The sequence below is a fragment of the Artemia sp. Qi Xiang Cuo genome, chromosome 1 (genome assembly GCF_049724085.1).
Source record: "Artemia sp. Qi Xiang Cuo chromosome 1, ASM4972408v1, whole genome shotgun sequence".
NCBI lineage: Eukaryota > Metazoa > Arthropoda > Branchiopoda > Anostraca > Artemiidae > Artemia > Artemia sp. Qi Xiang Cuo.
The window spans coordinates 54,570,592-54,593,786 of NC_142794.1; the positions used below are offsets into that span (position 1 = coordinate 54,570,592).

Consider the following 23,195-nt stretch of genomic DNA (forward strand, 5'->3'; position numbering starts at 1 on the left):
TTCCTGGATAGCCAAAAGTAGCTAAAGTAGAATTTTACCAAAAAGGCATCAAAAGATGTTTTCACTTTCATCCTAGGCTAGCTAAATTATGGGGACACCTAGAAATTTACCACTATTTCTACCTTATGGATCTAAGCATCAGGAACAGACAACTACTATAGCCTACCAGTGAACATGCAAGCAGACAAAGAATAAAAAAAAAGCTTAATCCATAAGCTTAAAAAGCTTAATCCATATGTACTTGAAGGGTGACTTATCGGTAAAGTTCTACAAAATCATATTATTGAGTTAGGAATAAAGTGAATACACCATTTGATGCCTTTTTTTATTAATATTATAATATTGTGTTAGTATATATAGGGGTGGGGGCTAAAATTCATTTCTGACAAAATGATTATTATATTTGTAAAGAGCATAAAAAAGGGCATTGAGTGATATATTCACTTCAGTCATAACTCAATAATATGAGGTAAATATTTACCAAAATGAAACTCAGGGTTGGGTCTACAGTCTAAAGTATGTCCAGGGCAAAGTACCTCCACTTCTTCTCCCTCTAGAGGGTCCTGAAATTTGCCTAGATGACAGGTCCAGACCTATTGAAATTTTGACAAAACAACATTTTAACTTAATTTTAGTTAGGCCTATCTGTTTCTTTTTCTCTGGCTTTAGTTCTGAAAATGCAGAAGATCTATTTTGCAAGGTTTCACTTTTAACACACATATTTTAAAAGTCAGGACCCTTTAGAGGAAGAAGGAGTGGAGATAGGTACTTCAAAATATTTTCCCAGGACATAGGGTAAAAAACCAGTGTCCAATTAAGCAAAATTATGTAAAACTCAAACTCTCACATCTTGTTGCCAAAGAGGAATTGAGAAGAATTGTATATGTCAATGGACAGCTGAAAACTTAAGCTTTGCATCAATATGGTTAGCCTGTTATTAAAATTATTTAAGATCAAACACTTGAAATTCTTAGTTGATTGACTTACCTAGAGGAACCTATTTATAATCATATCAATTATCCTATTTTAATATTTATATCATTTTAGTGTGTCAATGGCATTCACATACTCATAAAGAGCTTATTTGCATTTGGTTATTAATTAGTAACTTTTATTGCTTGATGCTTATTCTAAAAATCACAGATATTAAACGCAATTTTCTATTCAATTGCTTTTCAAAACAGAGACCACTTTTTTAATTTATGCTGAAAAACCAGTGCTGAAAATTTGATCAAGAAGGCAGGGTTCTTGTTACTGCCCTCACATTGCTTCATGTTGTAGTAAAAAGGGGTGGCCCAAAAACCCATTGCTATTTTTCTGGAATGCCAAAGAAAAGTGGTCTTTCCCAAAAAGAGGTCTTTTACCCTACTTTAGCCTGTAGACCCATCCCTGAAAGTTTCATTTTCCTAACATAACCCCTTTCCAAGATATGTCTAGGTTCAAAACCCCTATGTTTTCTAATAGTCAGAATATAATTTGCACTTTACTGAAAAAAATTGTTTTAAATGTTTTCACTTTTATAACTTTGAAAAATCAAAACTTAATTAAGATTTTAAGGAATAAATAGTAGCATATATATATTAAACTGACAATGAACATTCATTTGAATTTTTTTCAGTAAAGTACAAATTATATTCTCGCTGTTAGAAAACATAGGGGGTTTTGAACCCTACTCATATTAATTTCTGCTTGTTTTGAGTTTGACTCTGTTATTTATATTAATTTCTGTTCATTTATTTATAGATACTGATTTGTGGAAGTTGTATGCTTTTGGTTTAATGGAATTCTTTACTTTTTTTTGAAAAACTTGTTTTGCGGAGAAAGTTTTTTAATTAAATTTTGTTCATTTTATATCAACATCATCTTTTTCAGGCAAAAGGAAAATGTTTGTTTGAATTTTTCCAGTTTTCCTTAAAGAATTTATAGTGTGGCCTGCTGTTTATATGCTGAAGGAAATTTTTCAGCAATTTTTAACAGCATTAGCTTTTTTAAAAAGCATGACACAAATAGTAGTTTTTAATTTAGTCATATACATCCTCTAGTTGACCTAATAAATAAAAGTTAATACCATTCCCCAAAACTTATATCTATGCTCTTTCACAGCTTGGATACAATTACACTCTTTTGATTTAGTAAAATTATAAGACCGGAAGTAGTAATAGAGGTAACCCCAAAAATTTGAACTTAATACACTCAGTTGTTCTTGGTATGTTGATGAGATGTCTTATTGGCAACCAGCATACAAACATTGTATTTTGATTTAATTTTAAAGCAACATTTAATTTTTAAGCAGAATGGGCAAATTACACAACTGTGTGGGGGTTGACCTACCCAATAACCCTAGAGATATAGTTACTAGACCATTCAGCTATGCTGAACAAAATGGCTGTCTTAAAATTTTGACTGAAAGTGTCCAGAAAATAATGAGCTAAAGAGGAGGGCTGATTGCCCTCCAATCACTGTTGACTCTTAAGAGGGCACTAGAACTATTAAATTTCAATCAAATTAGCTCCTTTAACATATCAATGGGATTACTAGCCATGATAGAGTATTGCTGCCTGTGTCCTTTTATGCCCTGTAGTGCTTATATGCCCTTTTAATTCCTGCATGCATATAGATTTTTTTTTAAAGTGAAACTCCTCCTATAGGTTCCCTAAAAGTTTCAACTTAATGCCATTAGTGTTGTTAGTTACAGTAACTGTAGAAGCAGCATCAAATGAAAACACACAGTGTCATCTGGCTAGCTCAAAATCCACAACCTATGAAGGTATGAAGGTGAAGTTTTCAGAGAATTTTTCTGTTGTATGGATGACAACTGGTCATCTGTATGCAGATTGTCAAAAGGGCATATCAGTAGTATCTTAGGAACAGTTTTGTGTGTGAAATTAAAACTTACAATGCTTGTTTTTTGGTATGTTGAACTAACCAAAAGACAATATTTGCATCATAATACTAATGCTTCTACTCCTTCAACTACTGCTACTATTACTACTATTAACTGTACTTGTACTCATACTACTATATTTACTAGTGCTACTACTACAACTAATTAACCTAAGGGTATTAATACAAAAATGTTGGGCAATATTCTCACTGTATTGAAATAAATCAAAACACACCATGCCTATATAGGTTGTCAAGAGGACATATCAGCAATGCTTCAGGACTGGTTGATGGTATTAAGTAAAAAATTTTACTGTGTGTTGAAGGGGATTTGCATATTGCTACTACTGCTACTACAACTATTGCTATGTATAATTACTGAACCTTTCAACAATGCTGAAAAAATTGATGTCTCAAAACTTTGTTCATTACTTACAACCTTAGCCCTGCAACAAAATGGCTATATCAAAATTTTGATCAGAGGTGTTTTGGCAAATGATAGGTGTGGGGGGGGGGGGCATTTAATCTCTGATCGCTTTTGATTATAAGTAAGGGCACTATCCCTCTCAATTCCCAATTGAATGAGCCCTTTGTGAAGTTTCTACAACAACACTTTCAATAAAAAACCTTATATGCCTCCAGGGTATAACTTACAACCTTTGGCCTGGGGGCTGTGGGGGGTATGTCATCCTCAGACATAATTTCCAGACATTTCAACTATGTTGAACAAAAAGGCTATCTCAAACATTCTTATTGGATGTGTTTGGGGAAATGGTGGACATGAGAGGGGGGATAATTGGTTAATCCAATCACTTTCGACTATAAAAAAGGGAACTAGCCCTTTCAATTTCGAATCAAATGAGCCCTTTTTAAGTTTCTATGACAATGCTTTCTATAAAAACCTTATATGTCCCCAGGGCATAACTTACAACCCTTGCCCTGAGGGCTTTGGGGGGATTGTCATCTTCAAATACATAATTTTAAGACCTTTCAGCTATGTTGAACAATATGCCTATCTCCAAATTTTTATTGGATTTGTTTGGGGAAATAGTGTGCACAAGAGGGAGGTTAGTTGCCCTCCAATCACTTTTGACTATTGAAAATAGCACTAGCCCTTTCAATTTCCAATCAAATGAGCCCTTCTTAAGTTTATGTTACAATGCTTTCTATAAAAAACCTTATATGCCCCCAGGGCATAACTTACAGCTCTTGCCCCTGAGGGCTTTGGGGGGAGTGTCATCCTCAAAGACATACTTTCTGGATCTTTCAGCTATGTTGAACAAAATGGCTATCTCGAAATTTTGATTGAATGTGTTTGGGGAAACGATAAGAGGGGAAGGGGTGTTATTTGCCCCCCAATCACTTCGTACAATTAAAAATTTCTAATCAAATGAGTCCTTTTTGAAGTTTCTATGACAACTCCTTTGATACAATGTGCCCTGATCTAAAAGGGAAAAAAAAATAATAAAGAATACATTGTGCCTGCATTGTTCTTTATTTTGGCAGTGCTATTGTGCTGCCTATGATTGGAGTTTAGTTTTCAATTAATAAGAATTTATTTAATTTTGTTCTTATTTTTAATAACATCAACAACAACACAACAAAGAAAAATGACATCTGAGGATTAATAAAAAAAAAATGTAAAAAAAAAAAAATTGTAAAAAAAAATGGTGCTTTATTTCACTTTTCTTTTACAAATTATAAACTCTATTTAATTGAAAACTATATATTGTTTGAGCAGTTTATTTTTTTTATAGGGCCATATGTAGGATTAGTTTTTGGGGGAGGGGTGTGATTTATTGGGGGGAGGGTGTGTTTACAAAAAAAACTTCACAAAACACATCAAAATTTGTTTATATGCATTTTTGAAGCCCTTTTACGAGTAGAATTGAGCCTTTTGGTGAGCGGAGAGGGGGGGGGGATTGAAGCAAGATAACACCCTTCACTTTAGATAAGCCTTGAGTCTTTATGTGACAAAACATCCATTTTTTATTGTTTTGTTTTCAGTAAAACATGAATGACACTCATGCTATTATTGGTGTATAAAGCAGATGACTTTCCAGTTCATATATCTAGTAATTTCTGTTTTTTTTTAGTTTAATATCAATTTTATTTTTGGTATATCATAAGTTATATATTGTTTTCATTTTTTATTAAGTCTAATATGTGTTTCTTTCAACTTTAATATCTGTCTTTTAAAATCTGTTTTTATAGCTGTAGTGTCTTTTAATATCTGTTTTTTTTTTATTGTAGTGGGGTAAAAGGGGAATGACTTTCCAGTTCATATACCTAGTATTTTCTGTTTGTTTTGAGTTGAATACCATTTTTTTTTTTTTGGTTCTTCATAAGTTCATTATTGGTTTTGTTTGTTATAAAGTCTATCATCTGTTTCTTTTAATTTTTATTTCATTGTTCATTATAATTTCTGTTAGCTTTTTTGCTCTGCTCAAGAAATAGCTTTGCTCTTTGCTTTTATTATACAATTTTTTTGTTATTATTATTTAATCTCTGCTTGTTTTTAAATCATTTCTGTAAAAATAAAAAATATAAAAGGCAGAAGAAGTAAAAAATGTCTTGAAGATAACAATAGAGTAATTTATTGTTTTATTCAAAGGCCCTAATTGAATGAGCAATTAATATTAACCTGTAACTGTGTGACTAAATTAAAAAAATGAAATCAGAATGTGTGCAAAAATCTCTAATTGTATAATTTTTTAGTTGCCTTGTAAGCAAAGAGTAAATGAATACAATCTTTTAGTATTTTTAGAGTTAATATTTTGGGATGGTTTTACTCCAAAAAGTATTTAAACATTACCTTTATCATTATATTTTCACTGTCATCAAACAGACTACAGATTAAATTATAAATTAATTTCCCATCAGTCCAAGTAGTGCTATATTCTCTTTGAATGGTCACTATAAGCAAGTTGCTGGGTGTCAAAACATTACAAGTTTCATCCTCCTTTAAAGAAAAAGTTTCAACATAAGATGTAAGATAATATGGTAAATTAGAATGAAATGAAACTTAACCTCTGGGAAGGTTAATGTCCAGAAAGACCAAAAATGACATCAAAATTGGCAAATTCAATCACTTACTACCACATTTCTACCCTAAGCAAAGTCAGTGGAGGATAAAAAATCTGAATCTTATTTTGTGTAGTATCTGGTGGAAAAGTCTTTCCCTATTAATTCAAGGTTGGGGAGACCAAATTTGACATAAGAATCGACAAACTTATATCATCAAGTATTCAATTTTGACCCTAGACAAGGTCAGGAGGAATAAATTTCAATATTCTACAAAATTTTTCCCTTACTACCCTTAGCTTTAATAGTAGTAGTAGTAGTACCAATAGTAATAGTAGTAATAGTTGTAGCAGTAGTAGTAGAAGAAGCAGTAATGTTAAGATGCATGTATTTTCTTTTCTTCAACATTCCCCTCAACAAGCCCTATAAGTTTTAACTTGACACACCAAGCCATTCCTAAGATATTGCTGATATGTACTTTTGACAACCTGCATACAGACAGCATGCTGTGATTCAGTTCAATTTCCCCCTCAATAATTCCTTAAGATTTTGTCCTCATACCATTAGGCATAGTTGTAATAGTAGTCACAGAATTAGTAGTATTAGTGCTAGCAGTAATAGTTGTAGGAATAGTATTAGTAGCAACAATAGCACTAGTAATAGTAGCAATAGTAGTAGTATTAACATGTTGCCTTTTGGTGAGTTGAAAATCTCCAGCATCAAGCCCTAGAAGTTTCAACTTAATATAATTAGCTGTTGCTTTGACATTGCAGATATGCCCTTTTGATAACCTGTATATTCGCAGTTTTAATTTAGTTCAAGTTCCTTCTCAACACTTCCTGAAATTTTCATCCTAATACTCTTAGCCTTACAAGTAGTCACAATAGAAGTACTAGTTGGAGTAGTAGTATTAGCATGCAAATATTGCCTTTTGGTCAATTGATCTTTCCCTTTAAGCATTCTCTAAAAGCTCAGCTTAATACTCAGATCCATTCTTAAGATAAGCCTTTGCACAAACTGCAAGCATATAATGTGTTTGGTTTAGTGCAGACTTCCCCTTAATATTCTCTCAATTTTTCACCTTCATATGCTTGGTGTTAGTAGTACTAGTATCATAGTAGTAGTGGTAGCAGTAGCAGTAGTAGTGCTGTACTATTAGTAGTAGTAACATTAGAAGCAGCAGTATTGATAGCAGTAGTAGCATGTACATGTTTCCTTTTGGACAGTTGAACATCCCCCTCATGATATCCCGGAAGTTTCATCTTGATATGGTAAGCCATTCAAAAAAATGTTACTGATATGCCGTTTTGACCCCCTTCTCATGTTAATACTCTTAGCCTTACAAGTAGTTGCAATAGAAGTAGTAGTTGCAGTAAAAGTAGCAGTGGTAGGAGTATTAGTAGTAGCATGCACATCAGTGGAGTAATTTTGTCAAAACCTGGGGAGGGGGTAAAGTTACAGCCAAATTTCCCAAATAAAGTGGAAATGACAGTGAAAAATGAGCCATATAGTACTATAAAGACAAAGATATACTAAAGAAAACTGACATGTTTCTCTGGATGATTGAATTATGCAGGCTTATCTTAATTTTGACAAGATTTTTTGTAGAAACTAAATTTCAGGTGGGGGGTAAACTGGGGTCGGGGGGCAGTTCTTCCCCCCCCCCCCCTGCGCCATAGCAAATTACGCCCCTGATGTACATACTGCCTTGTGGTTAATTGGTCTTCCACTTTAATCATTCTCTGAAAGATCCAACTTAATACCCAAATCTATTCTTGAGATATGCTCTTTTGACCATCTGTATGTGCATAGTGTGTTCAAATTACTTCAAATTTCCTCTCAAATTTTTACCTTCCCATGCACCAATGGAACCAAAACCACCAGCCATCCCTAAATGTTTTTGTCCTGGTTCCCAGATAATAAATATTTAAACGAAATTTCTCCTCAGGCTTGTCTCTAAAATATTTATTAGCTTTATCTCTCACCAATGAATCCACCCAGTTTCCATTGAAAGCTATTACTTGAGGCCATTATATTTGATCTAGGTATATGTGAAGAAATATTATGATTCAAAATTAAGATATATCTGGTACTAGTTCTTCCTAGGATCATAAAAATTTAGAGACCAACTGAATGTATTGCTTCAACAATATGTGACATTAAAGTTGTCACTAGACAGTGGTAATATGCAGGGCTGTACAATTCAGACAAACATTTAAGGAAGAGGTGGTTCAAACTCCATAACCCCCCCCCCCCCACCTCCCCCCTGAATACAGTCTTGGTTACATGCCAGACATTTTGACAAGGTAATCATAAAATTTTGTTCTCTAGCCCATAATAACACAGATAAACATTTAAAAGGGGTGTCATAAGATTCAAAATTTAACTTTATCCGTATAATAGCATCGTTTGCTCATTTTTTTGCCTCTTACTGCTTTTGGCAAGAAGACTTTGGGGAATCTAATTTCTATTTTTTAAAGGTAAAGCAGGAATGGCAGGCCGTGGAGCCCTTTTAGAGCGCCTGAAGATTAAACGTGAAGAATCAAGCAATGAAGAAAGACCAGGTGATGTTGGAACTACGCCACGACCAGTGCCAGTTGGTCGAGCACAACTTTTGCAAAGATTTAATGTACAAAATCAAGCTGCAGCAGCTCCAACTGGAGGGCTGCAACCTATTGCGCCAGAGAGGGGTGCAGGTAAAACTTACATTCTTATGCTAGAGAAATACTTTTAGATCTAGATGTGTCATTTAACTAAGTTGTGAGTTTGCTTAAAAGCTCTTTGAATCTTTTGAAGTTCAGATTATACTTTTAAAATTCTTGTTTGGTTATGCTGAATTTCAAAGTAGATTACATCTTTTCTCTGCTCATATATTTGCTTGCCTTTGTGAGTGAATCAAATTATAATTGAGTGACTATAAAACAGAAGTAAGGAACTATCTACTAATAAGAGGCATGGTTGGTTCTGATTTTAATGTATCAATCAGTTGCTGATTGGTCTTGTGGCTTTTGTGTTTCTGTAAATTTGTATCAATGCAACAAAAAATTCTGCTTTTGGCCGAGTTGTCAATTTTTGGACTTTGGTGTTTCATTTTCACTAAAATTTATATTGGGAGGGGAATATTTAGATGCTGCTTATGGACCAACAACAATATCAAAACATTTCTTGTTTTAACTTGTTTACTCAGCCAGTAGTCTGTATGTCTGCTGCCATCTTGGCAGGAACTACGGTTCCATTGTAAGTATTATTCTTTTATGTAGAATTGAAACAGATTTTGACCTCAAATTATTCATATTTGGAGTCAATACTGACTCGCAAAATACAACAAGAATGGAAACTTATGAAACATATATCTTTTGCAACCTATATTCCTTAAGTGACTTTACTGAAGTGACAAAAATATAAATTTTCTGATGTTTTGTCCCAAATATTGACCTAAAATAAAATTTTAATGTGCTCAAGATTTGTGTTCAAGTTTTCTAAAAGGGAATACATTTAAAATGGCACGTTTAATCTTTTGGATTGTAAAGCTGAGAACTTCAATCCTTCTATAATATAGGTTTGGTTCTCTTTTATTCCTTCCTCTTGATGCTTGGCTGTTGAGCAAATTATGAACATTGATAGGATCATTGACAAAAATTTATGAAGCTTCTTATAAGGCCACAAGTTTTGACCACCTTGGTTGAATTAGGGATTTTTTATGATAAACAAGTTCTGAGGAACCAATGTTTTGTCAGGACTGTTGATTACTGATTTACTGGATAGAAAATTGCTCCAAATTGCGATTAAAGCTTTAAAAAACCAGGAATTCAGATTAAAAGGAAATTTTATTGCATGAATTAATGCATAGTTTTTTGTCCATTTTAGGTCGTGGTCGTGCGCAACTCTGGAAGAGCATGGCCCAAAGACCTGGTGAAGGAGCTGTAATGTATCCAGAAATAAAAAGCCAAGAAACACCTGTACAGAGACCAGCCACCCAAGGACAATCTTCTCAGCCAGATGTTACGAGGGTACAAAGTCAGCTTGATTCGATGAGCTTGCAGAAGAAGCGGTATGAGTCCATCATTCGTTCAGGTGTAGAAGGGCAAAAATTTACTGCAGCAGTTAATTATATAAGACTCATTTCGAAAGAAAATGCTCAAATATATGAGTATTTTGTTGGTTTCACTCCTGAAATTGATTCAAGAAGATTCCGTTTCATAATGTTGAAGCAACATGCAGAAGCCTTACAATTTGTTGGAAATGCCTTTGATGGAGCCAAATTGTATCTGAGGCATAAATTGCCGCTACAGGTAAGTTATTTTTCTATTTCTTGATCTTCTTTTTGCTAGTTGCATTGTTGCAGCAGCTTTCCCTGTGGGAAATTCTCCCCAAATGCAAAATTGAGTAGCCAAAGGGAAATTAAGACCAGTAAAAAGAACGAAGGAAGGCGTTTTTTTTTTTGTGAAACAGGGTTTAAGGACCCATTGTAAACTTTCTTTGCTGAAAATATTGCCTGCTCATTTGGAATAAGGACATCTGTCAATTTTGAGTTTGCTTGGTTTTGACTTCGAGTTTGACTTCATGCTATTTAAATTAAAGTTTGGAATAAGAATTTCTTTCAATTTCAAATTTTGCTGATGTTGATGCTGATAATTAAATTAATATAAGATCAAAAGGCAAGTCAAGTTTCACATATAAGAGTGATTCTTCCCTTCTTATATTGATGACTGGATAAGACATCGAGTTTTTCGGTTTACATCTGCTCCCTTCCTTAACACAGAATCTAAGGTCTAATCGACATCCAACGTTCCTTGGAAGTTCCAACTCAATCTCTCAAAAATTTCACCGGGAATGGTAGACGTGCCCAGTGTCTTCTGATCTACTCTGCTATGTGTTTCGTTCTCAGAGAATACTGTTTGCAAAATATTGAAATCTTGGCGTAGCAAACGACCCATAGAAGTTCATAGCTGATAAGACAACCAAAACCAATTTTGACTGCTTTTTTTGCTATTAAACAAGCAGCAACAAGTATTATCATGGAAAGCAAAGAGCAACATTGAGTCCTAAAACAAGTAGAATTTATTCTGTATAGGATGGTGGTTGCCCCCTCTTCAACCTTTCTCCTTGGAGTCGTAGAAACTTAAGAGGGTGCTCATTTGATCAGAATGTGCGATCAAAGACCTTGGGGTTCCAGTGACGTGAAACTTTAAGGATTATTTTCTTGGTTAAAATGGTCATCAACATTTTGCTGTGAGAAGTGGAAGCGGTAGGAGCCCGGAAATGAGCAAAAAAAAAAACTAAAACCTTTTTTCCCTGGTTAGTTTGGAACTTAGGCCTTTAATTTGGAACGCAAGTCCTTAGTCCAAGGGGACTCATGTACTAAAAATTATTCAAAGGATTAGTCCTTTTGATATTGGTCCCTCCTCTAGCCAATGGGGCTAAAAAAAGGGCCGTTTTCAAACGGCTTGGTGCTGCGGTGAATTGTTAGTAGTAGTAGTATTTTCAACGGAGGGAATTTTCCGTCGTGGGAGGGGGGATTTCCCGCAGGGGAGTATACGGCTAGCACCGTAATGAATTTTTTAATACTGTTAGGCGTGCTTTAGTATTTCTTATTACTTTTAAGACCTTTAGAGCAGTAATGTAAACATAGCCTCTGGCAAAGCAAAGTAAGGTTTTATTAGTGAGGACTGGAGGCTAAAATCGCCAACCATAGTAATTGGGCCTAAGTAGAAAGAGGTCCACAAAACAATTATCCCATTAGACAAAGTACTGGCCCTATGAATAGTGTTCTATATGGGAACCTACACTCCGGAGGGGTTGGAAAGGGGTGGTGTCTCCTATAAAATTGAATAACTGTGGCTTAACAAATTTTTATAGATTTATTCGCATTCCCATGGTTCCAAAACTACTTTGCATTAAGATCACGTTTATAGCTTGAATAGTTTAGATCCAAATCACTAGAAGGATAAATAGACACTTGTGTTTATGCGTATATAGAAGATATACTAGCGAAAGAACTGACTTTGCCTACTCTTGACCTAGCTTCCCTTTCCTGGGAAGAGCCTTTGGCCCTCGCAAGTGGCCCTTGATTTGCTTGACATGATATTCTGGCTTATTTACTTTCACTGTCTTAACCTGATGGGCCGGATGTTTCCTTAGTCTCCTAAGGCTTACTCGGACCTTCGACCCTCGCTTATTTCCCGCCTCGTTGTTGTTTGAAAAAAAACCTGGCAATGAAACGTCATAGCTACAATCCTGTGTTGTACATAATAACAAATGAAATATTTAAGCTAAAAATGTTAAAAGTTTTGCAGAAAATATTGGAAACATGATATGGCTGTAAAATATTACGATCAATAACATTTTACTTCAAGGATATTTTTTTTAACTTCACTTTGAAGTATGGCATGCAAGGGCAGAAGGCCTGAGCTGTCTGGATAGGCACAGGAGGCAACAAAAGCCATCAGGAGTTGCTTTTTGGTAGACTGTGATATATATGTATGGTATATTCATAAAATTAATTGTTGTTTTGTTTAAACTGAAATAAGCTAAACTACTTAAGCTACAAGCATCTATTGAAACAGAATTGCAAATATACACCTTTTTTAGTAGAATTGTCATTATTTTTGTGTGATTATTAAAAAAAATAATGTAATCGTTGGTTGAGTCTAGTTAGGACTAATTATACAGTTTCTGCAAGCTAAGGCATTCAGGTGAAATTATTGTAACTCAAACCATTTTAGAGTTGAAGATGATCCCTTCTCTATTATAAGCTCTGTACAACATTCAAGTTTATTCTATATGCAATGAAAAACGTTTACTGATTCTTTTTTAGCCTTATAAAACGTTGAAACAACTTCTCATGCAGAAAAAAAAGCTAGAATAATGCTCAAAATGGTTGAAAAAAACGTTTAATGTTTAAAGCAGTCATGAGATGCAGCTTTCAGCTTGAGTTGGCTTATTACGCATTGTTTCTTTTACTATCGCACTCAAGCAAATTACAAAACTTGGGTGTTTTTCTTTGTAATAGAGTCAAGAAATTTCTTCTTTATAGTTAGTTTTGCTTCGTTTATAATTATCCTTTTTATACCCCTGTTGAATCGTCTCAAACCGTTTGGTTTTTGTCGCTCTTTCTTCTGTTTTTAGGTATGCCCATGGTTAAACTATTTATTTTGTTCAAGGAAAACGTTTATGAATGTAGTCATCCAAGCGACAATTCTGCGGTTCAAATGAAAATTATCTACAAGAACCAAATGAAAATGTCCGAAGCAATGCATTGGTGTGGTATTTTATTTCGTCGAGTATTAGACTCCCTTAATCTCACACAAATTGGCAGAAACTTTTATGATACGGAGACACCCACGCCAGTGCCGCAATACAACCTTGAAGTAAGTTCATGACAGATTTCTTAGGTCTGGCATTCTTAACCGAGGATGTCTTTACCCACTTGAGGTGCGGGATGCGGGGATGAATCTGTTGATGCTGGTTTTGTTTATTTAAAATTTATAAATTTATGCTTGGATAGAAAGTTAAGGGGTTGCTTTGGTATTGAGTGAATGAATAGGATACAGGACAATACCAAGCAATCCATTATAGATCTCTAGTCGGATCATCAATAAGTTAAAAATGACACACGAAAGCGATTTAAAAAAAAATTTATTCAACTGGTAAGACAATCTAAATCAATCGTGACTGTCTGCACTCCTTTGACTTCATCTCTTCCTTAAGAGAATTAGGATCAATTTTATACGATATTGGACACCGGTTTATATGCAATAGATATCGGAGACGATGACCAGAAACAGTATACATTTTTGGCTTTGTCCAATATCTATTGTACTATTTTTAAACTGTTTTTACCATTCTGAAAACTGACCAAAACAAGAAGGATGTTTTTCCTTTAGTCTGAAATAGCTCAGTTTCTGGATGGACTGAGTTTTTTTTTTCGTTATCTACTGGCCAGAACTAAAATATGTATCACATACTTCAGTTGACGTCCACTAGACAGTGCTTTCACTTCACTTCTCTTTAGGGGTTTCCTCTGCTCATTTATTTCCCACTCCCTTAAAGTGATATATTCACTATTGCTTTAAATCTAAACTTTTTACGCACTTTTCTTAATCTTAGTTTAAGTAACCTGTTTACTTAGCATCAGTAAAGTGCACGATCTTATTGAAGCAAAAAAGAAATTGGTGCCAAGTTTCATAAAGTACTTTCTCATGATCTGAAAAAAGTTTCTCTTATATTTTATTCTTACCATCAATTTACTTTTGCTTGTAAAGAGGGACATGTGGCTTGATAAACTAGTAGAAAAGTTGGCATTTTTAATCCCATTACCTGGTAGTCTCATTCCTCTGTGATTCCAGAATCCTATTCATGTTTAAATTTAGTGTGTGATATTATCAGTGTTATCTGCATTTAGTAGGAACGAAATGGGGTCAGCGGTGTAAATAGCCCCCCCTCCCCTACGTTAAAGGTTATGTTTTAAATCTTAATTAACCCAACTTTTAAATATATGAATAGGATTTTTAATTTAATTTGTTTTTTTCTTCTGATTTTTACATCAGGAGATAAGTTATTCATCTGTCAGAGCAAAGTTACATACCCTCTCTTATTTGGCCATAGTTAGAATTTCTTTTCTTTTTTTATGCTCGCATGCCCCGTTTAAATAGTTATTGCGCCTGAGGAGGCTTTGACTTATTACATTCCCCCATCTAGTGCATGATTTCCCTGGAGAATGTTGCCCGCCATTTTCCAAGGGGTTGAAATCCTTGATACTCATTGTGAGTGTACTTGGCGGAAGGCGGAGTAGAGAGAATCTCTACTTGAGTAGAGAGTTTTGTCTCCTTGAAGGTCGTGAGGATTTCAGTGTTGGGGCTCGTGTTATACCAAGAAACCTTCAACTAGACGCAGAGTAGTTGACCGGCATTGATTTTTCTTAGCTGGGTGTGAGTTGCCGACTAGGTCTCAACAGAGTACACTGATACCTGAGACGTTGCGACGTTGTGATGTGGTGTTGTAAATTCAAATAGCGACGAAGACCACACTGCCTTTCCATCATAAACAAATAAGTAGAACAACAGGGAAATTTTTATACAAGACAGTGGAACGCAACTTTAGATGAATATTTCGACCGTATATCCAAGGGCCGTCCTCAGCAAAACAGACGAAGAGAATAAAAACACTATAAAAGAAACTTACATTAAAATTCAATCATTAAAATTGTTTAAAAAAATTTTAGAACAGCCCTAATATCATTAATTCAAGGAAGTTCAACCAGGACTGGCACTCCAAACGAAATGGACAGAGAACAATTCATTCAGATGGAATTAAAATATTTACAGACAAGCTTTTAAAGCTAGTCTCGCCTTCTTGGCAGCCAGCCTAGAAGGTCTATTCGTAATAGGTTGAGTGGAGTTATTACTGTTTTTTTTAATATAATTAGTCAAATCATTTTTAATTAAATTTGGAAGCGAATATTCCCCCAAATCTCTATTTAAAGGAATATTACTATTGATTTTTATTTTAATTTCAATTGCCTCTCGAACGACCTGTTTTATGCCTAAATCATTGCTAATAAGGCAAGTTTCTTCAAAAAGCATTTTATGACTAGGGTTATCATATATGTGACTGCTTAAAGCATAATCAAAGGAAATATTTGTATTGTTAGAATTTAAAGCTTTAGTTATGTCATCTTTGTGTTGTTGCAGGTGTTTTTCTAAATTTTCCTGCTTCCAATATTGGAAAGTGGTTATGTACAGTCTTCAAACAGTTGCTTTATTCCCAAAAATCGTACATATGTAATTCGGTAGATTTAGTAGAAAAACCTAAAAGTGCCGGCATTTCAGAAAATACAATAGTAAGTAGTTTCTCCATAGTTCAAATGTACACAAATATTGATGTAGCAATATCTGAGCAGTTACTAAAAAATAAAATAGAAGAAAACTATCATTTAATTGAAGATTCAACAACTGGAATAGATTGTGAGGTTTTAATGTTCCTTAGTCAAAATTTGTAATAAGTATTCAATGTATTTTCAGTTCCGTAATTCTTTTTATCAATAAAAAAATGGTCTCCCTATGGGGGCGCCGCTATCCAGGTTTTTAGCAAATATTTATGTAGAACAGATCGAAAATTGGGCCTTAAATTCATATTTTTTAAAACATGTATGTTGGGGGCGTTATATGGATGATGTAATATCGCTCTGGAATTATGGGGAAAATGAACTTAGGGGCTTTCTAGATCACCTTAATACATATGACCGAAATTTACAATTTACCTTAGAAATTGAATATGCAAATAAATTACCGTTTCTGGATGTTTTAATTATTCGTGACATTGATAAACTGGATTTTACAATTTACAGAAAACCCACACAAAATAACAGATATCTACATTTTAAATCCAATCACCCCCCACAAGTTAAAAGAGGTGTTGTTACATCTCTTGTTGACCGTGCCCTAAACATTTACTCTGAATCTTACATCACAGGTGAACTAAATTTTATTAGACACATACTTTTTGGAAACGGTTATCCTATTGTCTTTATTAACAATACAATTAGCCGAAGATTGGCAAGACACTCCCGTAAAATTAAGGGTCTTTTGCAATGCGAAGTTCCCGTCAAGCCCTCTAATATAATTTTCTTTCCATATATTCCAAAAGTCACTACAAGTTTAAAAAAAGTTTGCACACAAAATAATGTTTATGTCGTATTTACAAATAATTTTAAAATCATGAATTTTCTAAACTCTGGTAAAGATATAACCCCAGTTACTCGCCAGAGAGGGGTTTATCAGATACCATGTGACTGTGGCCATTTTTATGTTGGTAGAACCCATCAAAATTTATAAAAACGCCTGCAACAACACAAAGATGACATAACTAAAGCTTTAAATTCTAATAGTACAAATATTTCTTTTGATTCTGCTTTAAGCAGTCAAATATATGATAACCCAAGTCATAAAATGCTTTTTGAAGAAACTTACATTATTATCAATGATTTAGGCATAAAATAGGTTGTTTGAGAGGCAATTGAAATTAAAATAAAAATAAATAGTAATATTTCTTCAAATAGAGATCTGGGGGAATTTTCGCTTAATGCCCTATATACAAATTTAATTAAAAATGAGTTAACTAATTATATTAAAAAACCAGTAAATAACTCCACTCAACCTATTACGAATAGACCTTCTAGGCTGGCTGCCAAGAAGGCGAGACTAGCTTTAAAAGCTTGTCTGTAAATATTTTAATTCCATCTGAATGAATTGTTCTCTGTCCATTTCGTTTGGAGTACCAGTCCTGGTTGAATTTCCTTGAAGTAATGATATTAGGGCTGTTTTAAAATTCTTTTAAACAATTTTAATGATTGAATTTTAATGTAAGTTTCTTTTATAGTGTTTTTATTCTCTTCGTCTGTTTTGTTGAGGACGGCCCATGGATATAGGGTCGAAATATTCACTTAAAGTAGCGTTCCACTGTCTTGTATAAAAATTTCCCTGTTTTTCTACTTGTTTGTTTGTGTTGTAAATTAGAGCTTCGTTCTTTTTTTTTTCAAAAAATTGAAGTCTGAGAAAATACAGAAGAGAAGACAGAGGTATAGAGAAGGAGGAAGAAACGGAACTTAAGAAGCATGAGAAAATGACAAGGAGATTGAGAAATAGGACGAAATGAAAACTAAGTGACAGTAACCAGATTATATAACTCGAAAGACTTGAAGTAGATATAAAGAAGTAAAGGTTTTTGGGGGGAATTTCGAAGTATGAAATTTGAAGCTGCTGGGGTTGACCTTAAAGCCGGTATAAATACAATTTTGTTTGGAACATGATGAAGTTAGAGACACTTAAACGCTATTAGGACCTGTTAATAGATCTTGTCATCAATTTCGTATAATTTTTTAGCAAGAACAATAATCATATTTTCAGAAAAATTGCTGGGAATGTTGCAAGCTTCCTAGAAACTTTTATCATATGTTTGACAATCCCCATAAAGAAAGAAAAAGAAATCCAAAGGGAAAAATTAGCTGATACCATTACCAAGCTACAGACTAAAAAAAAAAAAAAAAAAAAAAAGAAGCTGTAGAGCTGCTCTGCAACTCAATGATTTTCTGTGTGTTATTAAAAAATCACTGTGCAGTCAGTTAATTTCTTTTGTTAGAGAGGCTAATTTGTTGTTTGTAGTTTGTGCTTAATCAAGGTATATCAAAGAGATAATACACCCACTGTGCTTCTTGGATCTGTATATTATAGTGTTTGTGATTCCGAATCAAGATTTGTATATATATATATATATATATATATATATATATATATATATATATATATATATATATATATATATATATATATATATATATATACACTACTACTACTAACAACTCATCGCAGCACCAAGCCGCCTGAGGCCAATGCAGCTACGCACGCTCCTCCTCCACCCCAATCTATTCAAAGCCTCCTTTTTACACCCGTCCACGAAGTTCCCATTTCCTTTAAATCTTTCTTTATGACGTCCTCCCAACCCAGACGGGACGACCTGCTTTCCGTTTAGCCCTAGATGGTTGGCCGAAAAGAACACTCTTTGGCAATCTGTCATCCCTCATCCGAACAACATGCCCTAACCACCTCAATCTTTCTTTCATTATAGACCTAGAAAGCGGTATTGAACCACATTTTTCGTATAGCCTATTGTTTGAAATACGGTCAGTCAGCCGGGTACCGAGAACAATCCTTAAGCTATTTCTCTGGAAAACATCTAGCAAATCTTCATCCGCTTTTCGGAGCGTCCATGCTTCAGAGCAATATTTGACCACTGTCATAACTATAGCTTATAAGATTAAAATATTGGTTTGCAGACTTATCTTCATATGCTTTCATACTTTTTTTAACTTCGAAAAAACACCCTGAGCCTTGGCTATTCTATTTTTAACATCTTCACTGCTCCCACCATCTTTACTAATAATACTACCAAGGTAAGTGAAACTGCTCCTCCTGATCAATCTTTTCATTACCCAACGTCACCTTTTCATCTTCACTTATTCCTAGCCTTAGTGACTTAGTCTTCCTAACATTAATTTTCAAACCAATACTAGCACCCTGAACTCGCAAAACCTCTAACACTTCAGTCATTTTGCTCACACTTTCATCTAGGATGCTTAAATCATCAGCATAATCCAAGTCCAGGAGACTTTTTCCTCCCCATTTGATTCCGTGGTCTCCCATTGCCTTTCCTGTGCTTCTTAAAACAAAGTCCATCAAAATAATCCATATAAAGGGGGATAGAACACAACCCTGCTTAACTCTTGGCTTAACACGAAACCAGCTGGTAGCCTCATTTCCTTCCTAGACCGCAGCTGTATTACTCTGGTATATAGTACTAATCATTTTAATGTGTTTGTTTGATATACCATACAAGGATAAAACCTTTACTAAAGCTCCTCTATCAACAGAATCGAACGCTTGCTCATAATCTATAAAACTGAGGACCAAAGGTGTTTGAAAACTTAGGCACTTCTCAATTATTAACCTAAGAGTGAAAATTTGGTCAACACATCCTCTACCTTTTCTAAAACCGCACTGCTCTTCTCTTAAAACTTTGTCTACGGCATCTCTCAGTCTAAAAAGTATCATATTACTAAGCAATTTGCTACCTACAGAGACCAGACTAATGCCTCGATAATATATATATATATATATATATATATATATATATATATATATATATATATATATATATATATATATATATATATATATATATATATATATATATATATATATATATATATATATATATATATATATATATATATATATATATATATATACAAAGATAGAGCTTTAATGTCTCTGCTGATGTCTAGTAACAGAAATTTATTAATACCTGTTTAGATTTTGCCTGGGTTCGTGACTGCTATTGCAGAATATGAAGGTGGTATCATGGTCCAAGTTGATGTTAGCCACAAAGTATTGCGTCGAGCCAATGCTTTTGAAGCAATGAAAAGCATTTACAAACGATTCCCGAAAGACCAGGTTCAAGAACAAATTAAAAAGGAGTTGCTTGGCCAGGTCGTTATGACCCGCTACAATAATAAAACATACCGTATAGATGACATTGACTTCAGCGTAAGTTTTTTATTTTTGTTGCTTGGCATTTTACTTGGGATCCTTGTACTGATCCTCTTCTTTATATGGAGAAAAAAAGAACAATATAAAACTATTAAGATTAAAGTTTAAATTGATGAAAGTGGGAAATATTGTCAAGTTCTTCTAAATTTCTGGGAAATATTATCAAGTTCTTTCTTCTAGTTTTTTTTTTTTTTTTTTTTTTTTTTTATTCCTGCCTTACTGCTTTTGACGTTAGTTTTTGATATACCCTGATTCATTATTACTGATTTGCATTGCCACGAAGTTACTCTATTTTTGCGGTTGTTATATACATGTATCTAGATCCCGGCGCCGCGCCGGGGGATCGACCGAACGCCGCCGACAATAAGCCCGGTCGACCGCTGCCGAAGTGTTGCAACGCCGCTGGCAGAGGTGGCGGCGTTCGGTCGACTTTAAATTAATTTTGCGGCAATCCTTTATTGTGTCAACCGCAAAGTTGGAGCTTTTCCTTCTCGTGTGGTTTAGTATTTCGATTTTCCTGATTAGAAATCAAGACTTGCTTTCACTTTCCCGGAATTTTCGGGTATTTCCCCGAAAATCTATGCGTCACCCCGAAAAAAAATTTGGTTCCCCGAATTCCCGAAAATCACGCAATCACGGTGCCACCCCTAGCGATTTATCACCAGTGACTTTCCCTGCCAAATATTACTTTGAATACCATAATTCTTCACTAGTATCTTATTCGTTAATTTTCGTCTCTTTTGTTACTTTGCATAAAAACCAGACAGATGCAATATGCAATTGCAAATATTACAATATACACAGTTCTTCATATGTTGACAAAAAAAGTATCGTCTTTTTGAAATGAGTTTAAATCATTTGGAATGCAGTTTCCCAATCGCTATTTCTTACATCATTCGTAGTCAAGAATTTTATTTTCAAGTTGAATAGAATTATAGAACCCATTTACTACTATACAACTCCAGCCTTTAGTTTAATTTTAAGATTGACAGCCGACAAATTGTTTCTACAACTGAATTGTAAGTTTGCTGATTTTTTTTTATTTTTTTGGCTGTTTTTAGATAAGATTTTCTTAATGTTTAATACTCAATTGTTGAACGCCTGATAGAAAATACAATCTTCTTTCTGAAACTTTTCTTTTTAATTTATAGCAGAGACGGCATTTTATCAAGGTGGTATCCAGAGGGGGGAGGGGGGGGGGGGTAGTGAGCAATCATATTTAAATGATAATACTTCAATTTTTTTTGAAAGCAGGGGTGCCAATAAGTTAATTATTTTTTATATTTAAAGCAGAGACGGTATCCTATCAAGATAGTATCCATAGGGGGGGGGGGATAGGGAGTTATTATATTTAAGTGATAGTACCATGATTTTTTTTTTTTTTATTGAAAGCATGGATGCCAAAAAGTTGAGAAGTTGACAAAAATTAGCAAGATTCTCGTGAGTTATACTTGATACAGCACTTGCATGTTTTTATTGTCCAAAGGGAAAGGGACATGCGTCCAACCGGTTTTTTTTTTATTGATGAAACGGGTTTAATTTGAAAACATTCATTCACAAGTACCTGGCAGATTCACACTAAACCCCCCCCCCCCCCCCAAAAAAAAAACCCTTCTATGGAGACAAAATTTAGCGATAGACTAAGCTATGTACAAGGTTGGGGAATTAAAGATTGAAATTGAAGTTACCCCAAAAATATGATTCATAAAAATTGTAAATTATTGCCTATAGGGGGGGGGGGGATAGGAAGCTATCATTTTAAAATGATAATACCTAATTTTTTTATTGAAAGCAGGGATGCCAAAAAGATAATTATTTTTTCATTTAAAGTGGAGACAGAAAAAAAAATGATATAAAATTCCCGGGGAAGCCATTGAAATATTTTGATAGACCCAGGGCCCCCCCTTGGAACTTGTTCAATGTCTTGGGTATGTTGCGATTTCTCATAGGCTACTGGCCTAATTTGGCTTTTGTGTGTGCTCCCTTTTAATTATATTCTTTGAATTTTATTGAATGCCACGGCGAATCTATGACTCAGTTTTCCAATAATTTGAGGTATATCTGAATAATTTCGACATTTTTGTTGTTGTCTTTGTACCCCTTTACTCATACCCTCAATTTTTTTTTTCAATGAACACTTAGCTGTTTAACGTTATTTTGCGTGTTTGTTTCAACTATATAGTGACCTAGTTAATTATTAAGTAAATTAATTTTCTAATGTAAAGCTGAGACGGTATCCTATCAAGGGGGTATCCAGGGGGGGGGTAGGGAGGTATTAGATTTAAATGATAATATCTCGAAATTTGTTTATCGAAAGCAGGGATGCCAAAAAGTTGAAAAGTTGACAAAAATTAACAAGATTTTCGTGAGTTATACTTGATACAGAACTTGTATAGTTTTATCGTCCAAAGGGAAAGGGACATATGCGTCCAACCCGTTTTTTTTTTCTTATTGATGAAATGAGTTTACTTTGAAAACATTCATTCATAAGTACCAGGCAGATTCGCACTAAGACGAATTGGTGTGACGAAAGTGATATCGACATCCCCACCTAACATTGCGCTCGGGTGACAATGGCGCCCTTGGTACCAGTGCCAAAGTTACATTAAAAGGCCAGGTCATAGTAAAAGCTTTCAATTTGAGAGGTTCAAGGAGGATTCTTTGACAGTCTTATGACCTCAGGGTACTAGGTGTTGCAACGTTCTTACGTATCTACAATGGTTTAAAGAATTCGATCACCCCACAAATGGTTACCAAAAATATGCACAGATATAACAAATGTAACATTTGGAATATTATAAAACTTTTATCAAAGCTTTGAAGAAAGCAAAAAAGGTTAAATACCCCTAACTACGCTTGAAAGCGATTTTAAAAAGAAACTCTTTGGAGATTTCCATGGATATGGCCATAACAGAAGCTTTGAGCCTGGGTGGGGATCAGAGAGGAGTCTTTTTGACCACAGGTGACTCATTGTTGCGACTTTCTTAAATTTGGTAATTTTTGTGAGCATTTGGAAATCAAAGCTTAAACTCAATAACTGATACTAAGCGTCCTAATATTTTGCTTGGATTAAAAGTGACGGACTAGGATGAAAATCTCAACATCTTCCTGGAGCTATTTCAGTCTGCATATTATTTCATTTAATTACATTTAAAACGCATGAGCTTTTCATTTTTTACCAGA

At 34.3% G+C, this 23,195-nt stretch overlaps 1 protein-coding gene across 2 annotated transcripts in view; it reads left to right on the top strand.

Moving 5' to 3' along the window:
* The window catches only part of LOC148956489 (piwi-like protein Ago3), a 59,281-nt gene that overhangs the window by 8,960 nt on the left and 27,126 nt on the right, over nucleotides 1-23,195 (top strand). For both annotated transcript variants that reach the window (XM_089108360.1, XM_089108353.1), the window contains exons 2-5: nucleotides 8,388-8,603; nucleotides 9,775-10,199; nucleotides 13,071-13,277; nucleotides 19,776-20,009. In XM_089108360.1, coding sequence (XP_088964486.1) covers nucleotides 8,399-8,603; nucleotides 9,775-10,199; nucleotides 13,071-13,277; nucleotides 19,776-20,009 — 1,071 coding nt within the window. In that variant the 5' untranslated portion in view covers nucleotides 8,388-8,398. The remainder of the gene's footprint in view (nucleotides 1-8,387; nucleotides 8,604-9,774; nucleotides 10,200-13,070; nucleotides 13,278-19,775; nucleotides 20,010-23,195) is intronic.